General features: G+C 37.1%; 2 protein-coding genes across 2 annotated transcripts; one reads left to right on the top strand and one right to left on the bottom strand.

Annotated features, from left to right (window-relative positions):
• The first annotated feature begins 247 nt into the window (after positions 1-247).
• LOC149780581 (uncharacterized) lies at positions 248-16373 on the top strand. The gene is made up of 5 exons (XM_089936218.1): positions 248-442; positions 4922-5069; positions 7302-7428; positions 11494-11650; positions 16221-16373. The coding sequence occupies exons 1-5, from the start codon at positions 359-361 to the stop codon at positions 16371-16373; spliced, it is 669 nt and encodes a 222-aa protein (XP_089792344.1). The 5' UTR covers positions 248-358.
• A 1682-nt stretch (positions 16374-18055) lies between these two features.
• On the bottom strand, positions 18056-19387 carry LOC149780582 (E3 SUMO-protein ligase ZBED1-like). The gene has a single exon (XM_089936219.1). The coding sequence runs from the start codon at positions 19385-19387 to the stop codon at positions 18056-18058; it is 1332 nt and encodes a 443-aa protein (XP_089792345.1).
• Between the last annotated feature and the right edge of the window lie 541 nt (positions 19388-19928).

Consider the following 19928-nt stretch of genomic DNA (forward strand, 5'->3'; position numbering starts at 1 on the left):
TCATTTAAAGTGTATGTTGCCGATCTATTTCTTTTCCATTATTATTATTTTTAACGGAGAGTGATAATTTCATCCGGACAATTTCTCAGTTACAACCGCTTCTTTGCAGGTGCATAAAGAAGTTTCGTATTTTATCACATGTCATGAATGACATATTTACTGTATACTGTCCTTTGACTGTTTAAATTACATATTTTCATAATTCTGGAGGCCAATAAGGCCAATATTAGCTGTTCAGATGAAATTGTTGTTCTTATACGAATCTGTGGATTAAAGCAAAGCTGCAAGGTGATATCGCAACTTTCGTCATTCGAAGAACTCATGAGTGTTTAAATTTATTTACAGCCGAGTTACTGTCATGGCATATCGTTATATGCTTCTGGCGAAGAAGGGGGAACGGCTCCTCCAGCGTGCAATAACAAGGGGATTAGCAAACAATGAAGTGAGTCGCAAAGCATTTTCCTCTTGATCCTTGAGGTTGTCGGTCGAGGGGGGGGGGTCAGACTAATGTTGTGTAACATGTTACTCTTCGCCTCTTTTTAAAAAAATAATATTTATCTTACATCACGGGTGATTGTGAACAACCATATTAATACATAATCTTTGAAAACAAAGTTCGACACATAGTTCCTTAGAAAATAAGGATCTGACAGGTTCTGTAACAAATTATTTTGAGTAACCTTTGTCTCCAGAGGCATATATAAACGCTCTTCCTTTGATCCATCTCATTAAGTCCTTTAAAACATTAAGGTTTGAGCATAATTCTTTGTCAGAACACCATTGTAATCAGTGACAACTAACCTGGAATATGAAAGGGGTGGGGTGGGCTGTTTTTTAAAATTGTTTTTAAATTAAAAAATCACTCAAATTAAATTGTTGGATGTTGGACCCTGATGCTACTACATCATAGAAAGCAGCACTGTCCCAAGGCAAGATCTATGCATCTTAAGCATCCAGTAAGGCTTACTTTAGGTTGAACTAAATATTGCTTAGTCTGAAGCTGGATAGTCCCACAGTGTGTGTTTCTTCTGACCCTTGTTACCCCTTTTTTGATATTTGGACATTTATGTTGGGGTGTAAGGCCAGAGTCAATTCCCTATTGAAAAGTTGGAATTCGACACCATTTGGTGTCGGCATGGGGTAGCCATTTACTAGCCCGCCTAGAAAACTTGAACGAACTTTCACTGAGATATACCTGCATGAAAGGGGCCCCAAGTGGCCGAGTGGTCTAAAGCGCTGTCCATTACAGATCACTGCCATCTCACCTCTGTCTGCATGGGTTAGAGTCTCGGATTCGGCTAATGTGGGTATGTGAGAAAGCATGCCAGTAGCTTTTCGTGGGTCGATGGTTCTTTCCAGGGTTTTTACGGGTTCTTCCTCCACCATTAATACTGGCCGCGATGTATAGCCTATCGTGCTGAAAAATGGTGTTAAACCCTACAACAACAACAACAACAACAACCTGCATGAAATTGATAGGAATATGATTTATTTTTTCAGATATTGAAAGTAGAGCATTTGTTATATCTTTAATCCACTGACGGACTAGCCTGAACAATAGCGTTGATGAAATTTGACCTGGAACTCGACCTTTGCATTCCGAGTCACATGACTACACAAATCTCACGACCTACATGTTAATGACATCAGAGTTCAAATAGTCACACGATATCAACAATAAATCATTTCTAATGTTGCTGCAGGAAAACAAATCGAACATATAAATGAAAGTCACGTACTGTTTACAGAAAAATGAAAGTACATAAACTTCTAAAATTATTTTGTCTGAAAACAACGACCAGATATCTGTAAATGTTGCAGCAACTTGGAAAAAACCATATTCAACAGGTGGAGAGCACAGGTCAATGCGGTAGTCATGTGATACCAACAAAGTACATTGCCGACATGTGCTTCAAACTTGATGAATCTGGTTTTCTCCACCTTGCTGCGATACCAACAGGTTTCTAGTCATTGTTCTCAGAATAAATATGTTGGGAATTAAGTGTACATTATATTTATGTTCAAGTATTATGTGACTTTTAATATTTTCGATTTCTATACAACAACTTTCAAAATGGTATATTATTGATATCACGTGATTATTGGACCTCTGATGTCATTGACATGTAGGTTGTGAGATTTGTGTAGTCATGTGACTCGGAATGCAAATGGCAAGTTTCAGGTCAAATTTCATAAACGCTGTAGTTACATCTCGTCTGTCAGTGGATTAAAGATATAACGAATGCTATATTTGTTATTTTTGAGAAAATAAATCAGATTTCTCTCGATTTCATGCAGGTATATCTCGATGATCGCTTGTTTGAATTTGCTAGACCGCCTAGTAAGCGGCTACTCTATGCACACACCAAATAGTGTTAGCAAATTCCAACGTTTCGATAGGGAATTGACTTTGACCCTACACCCCAACATAAACATCCAAATATCAAAAAAAGGGTGGCAAGGGTCAGAGGAAACTCGGACTAACATTGACCTTGATATTTATGTTTTAGGGTCAAGGTCTTACTGCCTATGTAACATCTCTTGTGTAGCTTGTTTTGATGTCGACTAACATAATGAGGAGTCATTTTTTCAGGAATATCTCACACACTTTGCAGCCCATATCGACACTTTTCTACAAATTAAAGTCATAATGTTTTAGTCAGATTTTACACGTGTAATGTGCAATAAAACCTTTTGGAGTACTGCTGGTATACACATGTAATGTGCAAGGAAATCTTTTGGAGTACTACTGATATATACATGTAATGTGCAATGAAACCTTTTGGAGTACTGCAGGTATACACATGTAATGTGCAAGGAAACCTTTAGGAGTACTACTGATATATACATGTAATGTGCAATGAAACCTTTTGGATTACTACTGACATACATGTAATGTGCAATTAAACCATTTGGAGTACTGCTGGTATTCACATGTAATGTGCAATTAAACCATTTGGAGCACTGTTTGTAACAATCCTTCAGACATTGGCTAGCTCAAAATAAAGGTAATTTATGAAGAAAAGCAAACTACTAGAAAATAAGCTATTTAAACATTTTTCCAAAAATTATTTAAAAAAGGAATATACAGTGGTCCCCCTCTTATAAGGCCACCCCTTTTGCACTGGAAAAATGGCCTTTTAAGATGGGTGGCCTTTCCAGAGGGGAACTAAATTTTTGTGAGAAGTATATGTAATGTACATAGTAAGAAAGCTACATACTTCAAAGCATTTAATATCGTCGTTTAAAAGTAACATTAATTATTAAAAGGTTCTTCTTGTTATAACAAGACTTATTTAACTGAATATACATTAATAGTTCTTATTCATGGTGTAAGCATGATATGCGAGTGGGTATTGTTGTTATGCACATTGCATAACCATTCAAAAACGTCATTTAAATCTTGGTACATACATAATTCTCTTTCCATTTGCTCCAATTTCCCACTGTGCTGAATAACCTCCTTATCGATTACGACATTGTTTATTCGAGTCTTTTCAACATAAAATTGTTTTATTTGAGTTTTTCTACATAAAATTGTTTGGCAAGTCCCCCCTCCCCAACTCACCCAATTTCGTCAAGTAGAATAACTTTTCTTCTAAAATAATACATCTCTGTTTACGTGATGACATGTTAATATTTGGTAATGATTTATTCAGATGTTGCTAACTGTATGCAATTTAATTATGCCATCAGAACTTTTGTAAGGTGGGTGAAATGCCTTCTTTGTAAAGGAAGCGATAAATGTGTTGTCACATGGTTTTTTGGTCTTTGTCTGGTACCCTGATCTGTTCAAGATTAATTTCTCTATGTGTGTGTTAATGCACAAATTTCTTTTTTAGCCTATGCTGAACCTGTTATGATCTTGCCAATTATGTCCGATAGTATTCATCAAAGAGGAGAACTCGACAGATGTGTGAAGCCCAAAACTCTAACATAACATTGTTGAGTCCATTTCCTGTATAAGTCGGCTTTTATAGATATTGATATAATATTAATCTTGTGTTACATGTACTTTAGTCAACACCTCTTTCAGTAACAGAAATTTGTCATTGGGAGACATGTAACGACTATAGAGATGATCTGATTACTTACCTTACATTACAATATGAATTCATTATTGGTTCTGGATACATTTGAAGAAAAAAGTGGCTGCTTATGAGGGGAAGATTTTCCATTTTTGTACTAATATGCTGGCTACTGGTCACGTTAGAGGGCTGGCTGTTTCTTGAGGGGTTCTTTTGAATACAAACTCGTTGGTGCCAAGGGATTCTGGCCATAAGAGGCGGGATCCACTGGTCTGGGGGTCCATTCAAGAGGGGGACTACTGTATATATATTTTACCTTTTAACCCATGCCACTCTCACTGTTGATCTCCATCGCTTTCTGAATTCTCCAGAAGTAATTTGTAACTTGCACCCTCACTAATACTATGGTATCTTTTTGGACCCCATTTTGTGCAAGTTATAGAGGGAGAGTTGTACAATGACATTTTCCAGTATACATCATATACGACACAGATTTTACATTGTGACCCCATGGTCACTGTGTTTGTGATTGTGGGTTGAGTTGGGGGATTAGATTCTGCAGTAGTGAGGCATTAAATTGTTCTGGTTTTAATTTTGTTTCATATGTTTCTTTATAATAATAAATGATCAACAGAATACCAAGTTTGTGCTATTTTGACAAAAAAACTAATAATCATTTTCAAATGAAGCAGTAATACTGATATTAAACAATAAATTGGCTCATGTAATATGCATGCCTAAATACAGGCAGCATAGATCAATATTAACAGACCAAATTTCAATCCGATAGCAGATCTATATCTGTCTGCACTCTTGCAGATCTGAGTCAGTGCTGCCTGTCATTGAGTGTGTAAAGTTTCATAAATATTTCACATAAATATTTTCCTTTTCAGTTACAGACAAGTTTACAGTTCCTATCTAGATTCACCCGTTCCTACAATATCAGAACTGCACTGAATGAATGGTCTGTGCTGAGCCAGAATGTTCCAAAGGGGTTTGAAAAGTTCTTTCCAGATGCAAAGAAAAAATCACCTTCAAAAGGTTGGTAGAAAGATGGGAAATAAACTTCACTTGTCGCTCACTATAAAATTCTTCCGTATATATTGGACCTTTTTTGTGACATGGATATCATAATCAGTCAAATTAAATTGGCTAAATTTTAATTTATTATTGCTACCTTTATTTTACTTGATTGCCTTTCTTGTCAACTGAGAACCAGTATGAGGTTTCACTGCATTACATACCATACTTTTTTAGGTGTTTTTTTTTACTCATCATTGTTGGAACATAACCATAATTTTGGAGTTTATGACTTGCCATTGATGGAACATTCCCTAATGTTTTAGTTTCTTATGACTATCATTGTTGGAACCAGGGATTTACAATTTTGGATAGACTTTGATGAATAGGTTGGTAGTAAATCATTAGATAGGGAAATAGACACAGGATTATCTCACTTTTGTACAAACAGATTGCTCAGATAGTTTATCAGTTTTTGAATCTATATATGTGATTATTTGCCAAGACAAAGCTGGTCAAATCTTTTTCATTCACTTGTCTACCTTTTTGTTTATCCAGAAATTTAAGACATTCAGTAAGCTTTACGCAGTTTTATCCATAGAAAGAAGAAAAGAAATATGTACAGGATATTAATGTCTTCAGAGGTCTTTATTTTCCGAAAAACAGGTTGATACACATTTTATGCTGCATTATTTAAAAAATGTACATGTCTGCTACAGTGACCAGCACTAAGCCAGTATTTGAAAGTTGAGTAATCAGTAGAACGAACAGCATAGACCCTGTTCTGCAGGCCCATTATGATATTGCAAATCATGACTTGTTGTTTGAAGTTTGACTCTACTTATAAGCGAGTATATATGGTACTTATAAAGTGATCATAAAACATTTAGTCATTTAATGTTAAATGCAGTTAACTCCTTAATTGGCACAATTGTTTTGACTTTAAACATCATATTGCACATGTTGTCAGTTGATCATCAGTATAATTGATTAAAAATGAAAGCGTCTTTATTACTGTTTATTCAGTTCATAATGGACACTGATATTTGTAATCGTATTTTCATTAATTTAATTTGATAAATCAGTTGGTGATCTGCTTGCTAGTATCTAGTTGAGTAAACTTAAGATAACAAGGCTGTTTAAAATATTCCTAAATAGTCATGCTAGCTTTGTTTAAAGTGATTTGATTGGTTTAATTCAGTCGCTTAGCACAATGTGCAATCACGCCGTAAATGGAATACATGAAATACGACAGTTATCAATTATTGCTTACCATAGGTGTAATATATCACAGACCGCCTCGGATGCAGGATGTCATGGGTTCGAACCCCAGCCGAGTCATACCAAAGACTTATAAAAATGGTACTAACAGCTGCCTAGCTAGGCGTTCAGCAATAAGAGGTTAGTGTTAGGACTGGTTGGCCTAGTGTCAGGATAATGTGACTGGGTGGGACACCACTATAAATTGCTACTCTGCAGACATTGTATCGATTTGACTGAAGTTGTTAAAGCTATGTTAAAAATCCAAATCACACAACACACACACACACAGAGAGTATATCACAGAATGTATATCAGTAAATAAAGAAATGTTGATTAAACAATTCATTAAAATTTGAGCACATGAATGTTCAGATAAAAGTGGATAAAGTGATTCAAGAATGAAAATTAATGCTTACTTGAATTGTTTGAAAACATAAACAGAGTACATGTCCTTGACAAATTAGGACCTTAAAATATTTTACTTGCTTGGCTTTGAAAATGACATTGGGATTTCATATGCTGTGCAAAATTTCAGTTATAAAAAAATAATATTAAAAAATATAGAGATAGCAGTCTTCATATTTTAGATATCTGTGAATATTATTGTTGCAGTTAGTGGGGAAATGATAGTATAACTAGTTGTAAAAATGTTGGGAAAAATTGAATTCTTCTTTATCCCAGTTTCATTACACTTGAGAGAATAAATCCAGGAATTTCAAAATTGATAGCCATTGTTTTATTCGGTACAGTCTAGTCTGGTTTATCCAACATGTTTGTCCAGCAGTTGCTTTTATATGATGTCGCTAATTGAAGTGAGTTTTCCAAGTCATTCATACATTGAATCTATATAGTAAGCAGTCACTTTCTCTGACTTTTTAGTGGCAATGATTTGTGTGAGACAAACAAGATTAGACTATATTGAATGTTTACCTGAATGTTCAGTTGGATTATGCATTTTATCTGTATGAATATTAATGCATTTTTTCTTAGGGACAAGTGAGAAAATGCCAGAACCGCCAAAGGAAGCCCCGCCATCAAAAGCTGCCTCAGCCAGCAAAGAAAAAGATCCTAATATCAAGGAGTTCACATTTACTTTTGGTGGCAAAAAAGATGGAAAGTATGTTCTTCTTAAAATAGTCTATCGCAGATTCTTAAAAAGCAATAAAACGTATTTTTGTCCATTAAAGGCCAAAAACATGAATGTGGTATGATTGAAATATTAGAATAGGAGTTGGTATATTTGGTAAATTTTGGATAATTATACATTTATCCTAAAGGATATCATAGTGCTGTGAAATAAATGCCATCATTAACTGCCAAAAGTCATATTATTATTGTTTTATTCAGCATATTACTATGACATTAGAATCAATTTTTTCATTGGTTTCCCATTGGCATTATGGGTATATTTTGTATTGTTGGTTGCCTTGTCACAATGGTGTTATGGGTATATTTTGCACTGTTGGGTGCTTTGTCACATTGGTGTTATGGGTATATTTTGTACTATTGAGTGCCTAGTTACCATGGTGTTATGGGTATATTTTGCACTGTTGGGTGCCTTGTCACATTGGTGTTATGGGTACATTTTGTACTATTGAGTGCCTAGTTACCTTGGTGTTATGGGTGTATTTTGCACTGTTGGGTGCCTTGTCACATTGGTGTTTTGGGTAATAAAAGGGCATTTAAAGCAGATAAAGCTCCACCACAGCCACCCGTTTCTAACTGGATGATTCCATATATTGACTTTGAATATTATTTCAATTGGACGTGTTCCTGCTTGACTGCCTCTTTATGATTCCTCTGCAAGCGGCCCCTCAAGCTCTTTGGTGTCCCTTTCCCAGTTGTCTAGATTGTGTTATGATCTTGACTGAGATTAAACAGTTCCTGTGTTATTGGTGAGATGAACAATGGCTTACAGCAGGAATTCCCCTAGAGAAATCCCATGTGAAATTACAGTCTCTATGGACTCCATTTCATACGTTTTGGGAGCCCACCTGATGGCCCACTTACCCAGGTCAGTTGTAAATGGGGGCCAGAGGAGAGGACCTTCACATCAGTTTTTTGGTAAGGAAGGATGATTCATATTTGGAAAGATCAACTTTGTGGAAGTTTAATCCTTGTAATGTTTGATAACTCTGTAGTGTTGAGCTATCTTAGACTGGGATTGGAGTTGGGTAGAATCACCCAACCTGTGTTCAGGTCTGGGACTTTGTACTGGTGCTCCAAGTACAAGATTATGGTCCAGATTGTACACATTCCCAACAAGTTCAATATCTTAGCGGATTCATTGTCAAGAAGCAGCCAGACTCTTCACACACAATGGTCCCTTGATTCTTTGATCTTGATTGGATACTTTGGTGGCATCCACTGACCAAACTTTTTGCAACACTGTGGAACCACACACTTCCTCTTCAGTCCTGCATCTAGAGGCCAATGCTGTAGTCACTTGGCAGTCAGTTGGGATAGGTTTAGATGCATAATCCAGAAAATAAGGGGCCAGACCCCTGCAAAGTGGTTCTGATGGCCCATTTCAGATGGGAAAAATCTTGCATCATTGATCTACTCAATCCAGCATTGGACATTCCCAGGAAAGTGCAAGCAGGAGCAACCCTGGCTATGAGTTTTCCATCCCTTAGAAAACTCATGTTTTGGTAGACATATCATCAGCATACAAGATGAAGGAGTTGCATGCCCTTTTGACTGATCCAAACTATTGGTTCTGTGGTCTTAATGATGCATCCAGTTTTCGTAACCACAAACAGGTTATCATCTGAAGGCAATCAAAAGATGGTCATTCATTCCGCCTCCTCAGTCAGCTTTATAGGGAAATGTTGCGACACAAGACCCAGTCCATGCTTTCAAGTACTACTTGAAATCCATGGAAAGCAAGTGTGACAGCTGACAATGCTTCTTTCTTCCTGTAAAGACTCTTGAGACATGACATAACCCTACAAGTGGGTGTAACATTGGGCATATTCTCAAGTCTTACAAGACCTGATACACCTCATGAAAATTTCAGTTCATGAAGTCTGAGTGATCCCTGTGAGCCTCACATTCAGATGCAACATTTCTTTGTGTGACATCATTGATAGCATTGGCTGGCAGGCATAGTCTACTTTCTCAAGTTTTTATCTCAGATCTAATGCCACAAAGAAGTGAATTGAATCTGGCAAATCCAGTAGCTGCTATCCACTATACCCAGTTTGATTCCCCTCTTCTGCAGTCTGATCTCCACTGCTTTCAAACCACTATAGTCAGTTTGATTCCCCTTTCTGCAGTCTAGATTCTGTTGCTTTCAAACTACTATAGCTAATTTGATATCCACTTTCTGCATTTTAGCCTCCACTGTTTTCAAACCCATATAGCCAGTTTGATTTCCCATTTATGCAGTGTGGCCCCTGCTGCTTTCAAGCAACATCATATACAATCCTCTGTAACCAGTTTTATGCTTCATGTATTTCTACCCAAATACTTACCTTAAAGCTCAAGGTGAACGCTAGCCTTTGAAACATACCAGAACAAACTAAGATTAACATTATCCCCAACTCACTGGATAATTTCTTTGAAACATACCAGAATAAACTAAGATTAACATTATCCCCCACTCACTGGATAATTTCTTGATTATCATCATGCTTCCATGTCCTTGCCAGCCACTTGAACTGTTTGGGCCCATACAAGAACTTAGCCTTGATTATTGCCATGCTTCCATGTCCTTGCCAGCCACTTGATCTGTTTGGGCCCATACAAGAACTTTGCCTTGAAGTAGGTCTAAAGTTGAGCTGTGATTTGAATATTCCACTGACCGTATGTTAGCAGTTGCAGCTAGATGCAGTAGGTCAGTGGAAATTGTTGACTGACTTTTTGGCAGAACATTATCAGTGGCCAGTACCTCACAACAACAGCAGTGTTATCAGGTGCCTTTGCATATGAATTGGACACTGGTCATAATGAAACAAAGTGGTTCTGGTCGTAGATGTTGAAAGCATGATTCCTCAGTAGATCACTCTTCTCTGCAATGTAACTATTTGCAGTTTAAACTAAGTTTTCTTTAAAAAATGTTCCTTATTCATTTTTGCAATTTTTCCAAAAAGTAAGCTTAGATTCTGTCATAGACATATTAAGATTTCTGGAATGTCAAGATTGTCCTTTCAAATATATTACTCGACATTTTCAGTAGAAATTTGCAGATGTCATTTTTTAGAGTACAGTTGTTTAAAAAATGTTGAACATTGGTTATCATGGTTAAAAGCAGGCAATACTGTAAATAGAGTTTGCAAAACCATAATGTTCTGATTGCTGAAATATTTGTCTTTCAAAAAGTACAGGTTGTGTAATGTGCTGTAAGTGGGAAGGGCTGATTCCTTAACTAGCTGTTTAATGGATGCTATGTACACACAAGGGAAGCTGTGGTAACTCATTTGACGGAGTGTTTGGCACGGTTTAAAGGGTCGTGGATTCAAAATGTACCTGTGCCATCCCAGGTCATTGTGTCCCTGGGAAAGGCAGTTTAGCTCCAATTTCCATGGCATGATCTTGTTAATGATGTGCTGAAAGTGCTTTTAAAAACCAACCAACCATTATACACAGATAAATATGGTAATGATTATGATTGGATTAAGACAGTTTCCATTATTTCCCCATGTCTTTGAAGCATTAAAATTCTTTTTTTTTAAATGACATATTCTTCTGAAACTTTGCTTTAGTATAAGTCCAAAAAATTTACACTGATATGCTACGATTTTCTGTATGGACTGTGCAAGCAGAAATCTTCATAATATCATTCATATCCTATGTCCTGAACTCTTTTATTTATCACATAACAAAATTGTTGTCAGTAAGTGTTACGTGGTTCACATTCAGGTCCTGAAGTAATTACAGCAATTCCTCATTATAATGCAGCTAATCGGAATAAATTGATTATACTGCCTTATAATGAAGTATGTGATACATGCAATTTGACTACACTTAAGAAAATGGAATCCATGAGCACTGTATAACAGTAACTGTTACAATGAAGGTCCTTATAGTGAGGGAGTGTTGTACAATTATGCCTTTTGCGATGTCATTTTGCAATTAATGTTTCATATGTGCAGTATTGAAAAGATAAGAAGTGCCATGTTAATGGAGTCGTTTGCTCAGATTAACTCTTCCAATCATTGCCATTCACCTTCTGTTACAGGGGTGGAGGAAAAGGAGGTTCCTTTAACCCTGAAGATCCATATATCTGGCTGGGCATTGGAGCAGGCATTATTCTCCTGACAACAATATCACTCCGGAGCAGTTATAAAGAAATAACCTGGAAGGATTTTGTAACCAATTATCTTGGCAAAGGAATGGTAAAAAACACACACTCACACACAAACATGCACACACACACACACACACACACACACACACACACACACACACACACACACACACACACACACTGGTGGCCTACTGATAAGAGCATCCGCCTCAGATGTGGAAGGTTGCAGGTTTGAACCCCATCCAAGTCATACCAAAGACTTTAAAAATGGTACTAACACCTACTTTGCTTGGTGCTCAGCATTAAGTGGTTAGTGTTAGGACTGGTGTCAGGATAATGTGACTGGGTGGGACATGATGCTACATGTTTGCGGCATGATGCCCAGGTGCTATACATAACTATTAACCGTCACACTGCAGACATTGTAGTGATATGACTGAAAGATTGTTAAAGCTACGTTCAAAATCCAAAACACACACATGCATGTGTCCCTTCCATTTGTCTGTCCATCCATTTATCTATAAGACCATCCTGAACTTGTTTCAGTGTTGGAATTGTTTAAAATTGCACTTTTGATTACATTGTATGATTACTCTTCAAATTTTGAAGGAATTCTCTCAGAGTGATTATGAAAAAAAAAGCTGTGTGCACGTATAGGTTTTGTTATTTTTCCTTTTATTGAAACTTTTATGAAATGTTTAGGACTCTTAGACCTATTTGTATCACAAACAAAAAGTCATATGTAATTCTCAGTTTGAAACTTTATTTCATTCTGTTGTAGTTCAGTAGAGTAAAAGTTCAAGGAAAATAATTTTTGTGATCTTCATTGACTAATGCATTTCATTATCCAACAGCAAATGAATTTGTGGCTATTTATTTGTCGCCACAGAGTCTTAAAAAACAAATAGCATACAAATAAAATCAAGTTTGCAGTAATGTACAAAAATCTTAAAAGCATTTTTACGATGATTTCGACTTAGGAAAGTTACAGAAGAGTTTATGCCATGCAGTGCTTTTATGGACATGTCTGTTACTTTGTGTCTCATTTTGTCATGTACCGTCTGGTCTTTAAAGCTAACGCAAATTGTTTTTAAAATATGGAACAGATTTGTTCATTATTGAAAAAAAGAAGTTTAAGTTTTTGTTATTTTTTTAACAGTTTTCAGCACATGATAGGCTATTTATGGCAGACATTATATTTGGTTGAAGAAGCTACTGGCAAGCTTTCTGAATACCCACATACGCCGAGCTTGAGACTCGAATCCATGTGGACACTGGTGAAATTTCAGTGATCTGTAAAGTGCAAGTCTGTAGACCACTCAGCCACCAGAGGTTTATGTCGTATTAAATATTTCATTAAATTTATGTTGCAGAATTGATTTGAATTAGGACATACAAGAGTTAGACTGTATGTACATAAATACTTGGATACTCTGTTGAAGTTTGTTATGACCCCACTGCTTGTGGTCAGTCTTTCAATTTAGTCCATCTGTCCATCCCATGACAATTGTTGGCAAGATTGCATGAAATGTACTCAGTCTGGACAGACGAAGTTTATGTTATTAAATCTGTAAGAATATTTAGAAGATCTGAATAGATTTCCAGGTCATAACTGCAATGTTTTTATTTTTATTTTTTGCTTAGACTTGCTGACATGAACATCTTTAACATGAATATGATTAAAATGACATGATATATAAAATTGTATAGGCATATTTGATTTCAGATGTATATGACTGGACTATTTTTCCATGTCCTTACAGCATTTTTTAATTTTTGCATATTTTACTCAGTTTTATAGACCCTTAGCTTAGCTTGCATACCAGATACCTTGACCAAATTTTGTAAATGGCATTTGAATTGAGAAAGACCTATTGATTTTGGGGTCAAAAGGTAAAATGTCAATGATACAGCAACTCTTATATTGTTTCCATGTGATATTTTAAGTTTTATGTTACCTACTATGACCAGGCTTTGTGGATGGCTTGCATTTCAGAAAAGGAAAACATGTTTATTTGGGGGTCAGAAGATCAGGATCAAAGTATGCCAAGAATGAAAATAATTTCCAGAAAGCCGCTTAAGTTGTGTGCCACTTGTCTTTATTTAACATGATTGTTAATGGCTTGCATTTGAGACTTGGAAGAATCCTATTGATTTCGGGTTAAATTGTCAAAGGTCAAGGTCTGCAGAACCCAAAGAAAGAAAATGGTTTCCACAAAAATAACTTGAGTCATATGCCACGAGCTGTAACCAAACTTTGTAGATGGTTTGCATTTCAGGCAAGAAAATCCATTGATTTTGGGGTTTGAGGTCAATAGTCAAGGACATCGAGACAGAAAGAACAACAATGGCTTCTATAACATGACATGAATTAAATCATACAGCTGGGAATCATGTATCACCTTAGGGAAATGCATGCATTCTTGCTGACAGCATGACTTTCATATATCTGGCAAATGTTATGAGATAACTGTCAGAAGGCATTGCAAGGCAACATTGCATGGTGACTTAACATGAGTTAATCTTTGTCATTTAGTACCAGAGTATTGGACCAATGAAAGATGGTTTTACATAAAAGTGTGTAATGATATTATTTACCACATGGCAGACAGTATAGTTTATGGTAATCTTGTTTAACTTTTTTTTGAGTTTTTTTATGACTTATGTGAGAAAAACCGATTAGTACCATTAATCCAGAGCTCTCATTTTGCAAAATATTGTATATTATAAAGATGACACAGGGTATGTTGTTTATATTATTGATGCAAAAATAAAACCAAGGTAATTTGCATTATCCCTCTGAATGTGTATTAGAGAAGGTTGCGTTTTAATACCTTATTATTTATGCATAAATAAACCAAGGTAAACATATTCGGAACAAGAGTTTTCCCAGCTTTGCCTGTCATCAAGTTGATTTCCATTTACTACCTGTGTTAAATTTTATTGATGTACCATTTGCTGGGTATTGTACAAACTCCATGTGTAAGAAATATTACTAGCTGTCTTACTCCACGGTGGGACTGCCAGTTGCTTTATCCCTCTGACTGTATATTAGAGAAAGTCATGTTTTAGTACAACTTTTTCCTTTATATAATCAGCTTAGACTTCTATGAATGGCATACATGCTGGTGCAGATTGAGATGTTTTTTTCTTCTTTTAATCTGATGATTTAAAGTGAACTACATAAACCATTAAACAGATCCAAGTCTAGATTATTGTTAGTCATGTGCATTTTATTAACCTAGGAAGTAAGGTATTACTCTTATATGGTTAATCAGTATTGACTCTTAAATATCTTAAAGTGGGGCCCTGAGTGGTCTAAAGCTCTCACCATTACGGATCGCTGCCATCTCACCTTTGTCTGCAGAGTTCGAGTCTCAGACTCGGCCAGCGTGGTTATGTGAGAAAGCTTGCTGGTAGCTTCTCGTGGGTTGGTGGTTCTTTCCGGGGTTTTCCTGGGTTCTTCCTCCACCATTTATACTGGCCACCATGTATAGCCTATCTTGTGCTGAAAAATGGTGTTAAACCCTATAACAACAACAACAACATTATATTAAAGTGTTTCCTGGATTTGACAATTTAGGGATCAGTTGACTCTTAATATGGAAGTGATGGTGGGAGCTCTGCTGATTAAAAACCACTGACAGCATAGAAAATGAAACTTTATAGGCATATTTTATTCATGACTAAATGACCTGATTAAAGTTGCAGTAACTTTTCAGTTGTTTTTAAACTGTTTGGACTTTAAATATTTTGACTCAAACCTTCTTTGCATAATTGAACAAAAACTGAAAAATGATACATAATTATTCTGATTTATATGTGAATGAGATGATTAGATTTTCAAGCCATTACAGTAATTTAAATTATTTACACATTGTTAACTTTTCGAACTTGGAATCTTTTGACAAAAACCGCATTAGCATGATGAAGCAATAACCACCTCCAGTAAGCAAATAAAATTTGGTAGGCATATCTGTGTTCATATATGGATGACGTGTTTAGCTTTCTTCGTCATATTCATTCATAACCTGATCAGGAGTCCATCCGCTACCTCACAAATCCATTCCTCCAAAGCTTGTTTTTAGCACCAGAAAGTTATCTTCTGAGCTCAGTAGATGCCATACAAGAGTAATCTCCTCTAGGGAAGTGAGATTTGTGCCTGATAAAGTCCGTACTTAAGTTAGTCCTCTGCTCATGCTAGAAACGGATAGGCATGGTCCAAATCAACAGAAATGGGCAAAGAGAGATGGGCATAGTCCAAGTCAACAGAAATGAGCAGAAGTAGTCATAGCCCAAGTCAACAGAAATGGGCAGATAGGCATTGACCAAGTCAACAGATGTCAACATTTTAGGTCTCCATACTAATTTGTCATCCATTACTAGCATAGTCAAAGATGCCATGATAGTCCCTCTTTCCACAAAGATTCTTCAAGCCATGCCTGTAGTATTATGTCCAACCAACTAACAGTGGAAGATCAGTTTGCACCAGCAGCACCCATTTAACACTTTGCCCTGATGCTACTTAAGTTGCAGATTAATGGCTCATACAGGAGATAATGACCCTGTTGCTAGCTTCTGGGGAGTTTCTGTCCATCCATTCGTCATGTCTTTCCAATCCAGGCTTGATCGGAGCTTATTGTCTTGCTTTTTGGCAGCCTGGTGGGAGTAAGAACCCTCCCAGTGTGTCCAAATGTGGCCTTGGGGCCTGTGAGTCCAGGCTTATGTGTTATGATACTGACATTTTATCATCCATCTTTGCTGCTGAGGTTTCCAACCAGCCTTTCCAGCAATCTATATATACTGATTAGCAAGCAGAAGTCCATTGCATTGATGAGCTATGCTGCCATAACATCCAATTGTCCCATTATATACTTGTATAACTGATCTGTCCATTTCACTGCTGAGCCACCAACCATCCAGCTAGCCATCCTGACAACATAAACCATAACAGTTGCCCAGCCAGCAGGTCCACTGTTGATGGTGCATCCAATGGATAGGTGTCTTGTTATGCCTAGGAGTAATGGGACATCTTTCACGCCACTGTAACTTATTTACAGAGACATTGAGCTATGCTTGATGAGGAAAATCCTCACAGTGATTGTAGAGTGAACTTATCTGGCTCACTCCAGTCCCACGATGGAGTGAAAGGAGTTCATTTTTAAGGCATTTGTTGAGTAGCCATATCTTATCACTGTCATAATGCCCAACATCTCTCTGTCAACATATTCAGGCCTGTAAGATCAAGGTGTTTGTGAAGATGAGGTTGAATACCCCTCATTGCATCTGCTACTGCAGTTGGCAAAGATCTAGGAAATCTCCAACCCACTTATCAAATAAAATCCTAGATCCAGGCTAGGGCTGTCAAAAATCACGAAAAACCAACCCGGGTACCTGTTGCGAAATTTAACGGGTACCCGTTAGCACATGAATGACATGTACAACCATAGACCAACTAATTGTTATCCCCATTTCTTTAATATTTTGTATGGCGATAGAGGCTAACCGTGTAATGCACTACTCGGTCTGATGCGTCCGCACCGATGTAGCTGCGAATGATCTGACCGCACGCTATTAATTAATAAATTTATTTAGAATGACCTTTGTACACAGATGGTAGGTATAATCCAACTTTTAATGATCACTGTGATCAGCCGCGTTAAATCCTTTAGAACACTCACCTTTTTTTAAAGTATAAGTCCTTGTTAGAACAGACCACGTTTATTCATCGGCTTTTGACCGCAGATTTGAATTACCCACGCATGCGTGTAAAGCAGCTTTACCACATGTCAAGAGTAATGCGTTAAAACCGTCTTTGTGTGTGTGTGTGTGTGTGTGTGTGAGTGAGAGAGAGAGAGAGAAGACCACAAACTGTATTCACTACACAATAATAATAATTCAAACTAGATAATATAATGTTTGTAAATGTTTTTATTTTTATGAGAAAAACTCGGAAAGAATTTAGCAAATCTCAATAATGCCAGTCTGTCATAGTCAACAAGTACATGATCATTGTTCGCAACACATTTTCCAGTTTCTGTTCAAAAAAACTAACATATCGACCGTATCTGGTGACAGCGATGCACGTTTCTTGTTTATAACGTGTCCAGCCGTCGAAAATGCACTTTCTGATGGAACCGACGTCGCAGGAATACAGAGATACTTTCGTGCAAGGGCAGCCAGCCTGGGATAACGTGGTGTATTGTCTCTCCAATACTGAAGAATGTCACCATTGACATTAAGTTGCGTCTCCGACAGATATGTTGACAATTCGTCTACTGATGAAGCGTTGTCATCTGCGGCACACAGAGAAGCGAGATCATCGAATATATTATTTTCTGCGACATTTTCCAGTTTCTGTCTCTTTGATTCTGGTTCATCCGTTTTGTCAGTGATGGCATCATTAGTTTGCGACACAGTTAGTGGATCCGGGATTACTACTGCCATCAACTCCAGTCTGACAGCAGCGTACGTCTCCTGTCATGGTGCTTCTTTAAAAAAACTTTAAAAGTTTATAACGCGGATCGACAACTGCAGCCTTAGCTGCATTGAGCATGCTGTATCCAGTAGGATAATAGTGGGTTTGAAGTTCATTTGTGATTGCTTTCCTACATTCTTTAATTGCAGCTGCATCATCTGGTTTTAAATTGGAAATGTTTTTCATTATTATGTACAAGTGCACATACACAGACGAGATAGATGGGTACTTTTGTCCAGATGACATGACAGTAACTTGCTTAAAAGGCTTTAGTATTGGTATGAGAGCTTCAGCCAATGACCAGTTTTCGTCCGTCATTTCATATGTAGAAGCGATGCTGTGGACTGTTACCTGTGGGTCGGACAGAACTGCACCGATCGCCCACCGTAATTTGACGAGGCGTTCCAACATATCCAGAGTCGAATTCCACCTTGTAGAACAATCTATTATAACTTCTGAAACCGTTGTGGTGTCATTATTTTGAAGAGCTTTCTTTTTTTCACGCAAAGCCTGAGCTGCAACTATACTGCGTTTGAAATGTGCGGATAATCTCCTGGATGCACCAAGCATTCTGGCTATGGATTTCACTTTTAAACCAGCGCTAATTGCCAATTGCAACGTATGCGCAAAGCAAAGTTGATCTGGCCAGTCATCCAGCAAGTTCATGGCTGCATTCATATTAGATCCGTTGTCATGGACTGTAGCAGCTATTTTATTTATTGGAATGTTCCACTCACTGGCACAATCACTCAGACGAACACTGATATTTTGCCCAGTGTGTCTTTCCGGAGTCTCTCTTGTCTGCAAAATTGCCGATTCTAGTTCCCACACAGGATTTATCCAATGAGCAGTCACACACATATATGCAATGTTCTGCAAAGATGTCCACAAATCAGTCGTAAATGCTACATATAAAGCCTTTTCCAATTTCACCAACAGTTTTCGAATGCCTTCATCATATAGTTCCTTTATTAAAGCAGTTGTCGTTGTTCTAGATTTAATGTCATAATCTGGCTCGAGAAAATTAATTAGGCTTTTAAAACCTTCTCCATCCACAATACTTATTGGCCGCCCATCTTGTGCAATAAAGGCCGCAATTCTGCGATCAATTTGTAAGGTCCTGGCTTTTGATAAGTTTGGTTTTCTGACCAAGAATGAAGCAATGCTCGGAGTACTATTTGCGCTCTCATTCTTAACAACGTCGATGCGATGTGTTCCAACGAGATGTTTCCGCAAAGTACTTGTGTTTCCACCTTTTGCAGAAAGCACCAGTTCACACAACTTGCAACGAGCATTATTATCATTTAGTCGTTCAGCATGCGCCCACACTTTAGAACCTTTGCCCATTACTCTTTCTTAAAAATTTACTTAAATACAAAAATAATATTACTAAGAGTCGCTATAATAACTGTTTTGTTCGACACATGAAGCTCTTCTAAAATGGCAATAACAAATAGGGCTATTATGCCCCAGTTATACCACGTGACCACACAGTCGCAGAAGTGATATTATTTTGGAAGTATAATTCTTAAGATAGTTATGACAAAAACGTAGTAGTATCGAAAGTAGAAATATCGGTATATGTATGATGGCTAACTTTCAAAATTAGCAGCGCTAGTTGACTAGAAAAACAACGAGCTGCTCAAAGATTACTTTGAGGCATTACGAAGATTTCAAGGTGTTTATGTGATAATTGTTCATAATATAAATTGTGGGATTTCTTCGACATGTGTGTTCGGAAATCAAAGGTATCCATCTGGATTTCATTAAAAGAGCGCGCAATGTACCGATCATTTAGCACCCACAATCAATAGTTATCGTCTACAAAGAGGTTTATTACCTGTAGAACAATGCTATGTTTTAACCTTGGTATATAATGCCTCGGGGA

Source organism: Sinohyriopsis cumingii, chromosome 16 (genome assembly GCF_028554795.1).
Source record: "Sinohyriopsis cumingii isolate HCF-2022 chromosome 16, ASM2855479v2, whole genome shotgun sequence".
NCBI lineage: Eukaryota > Metazoa > Mollusca > Bivalvia > Unionida > Unionidae > Sinohyriopsis > Sinohyriopsis cumingii.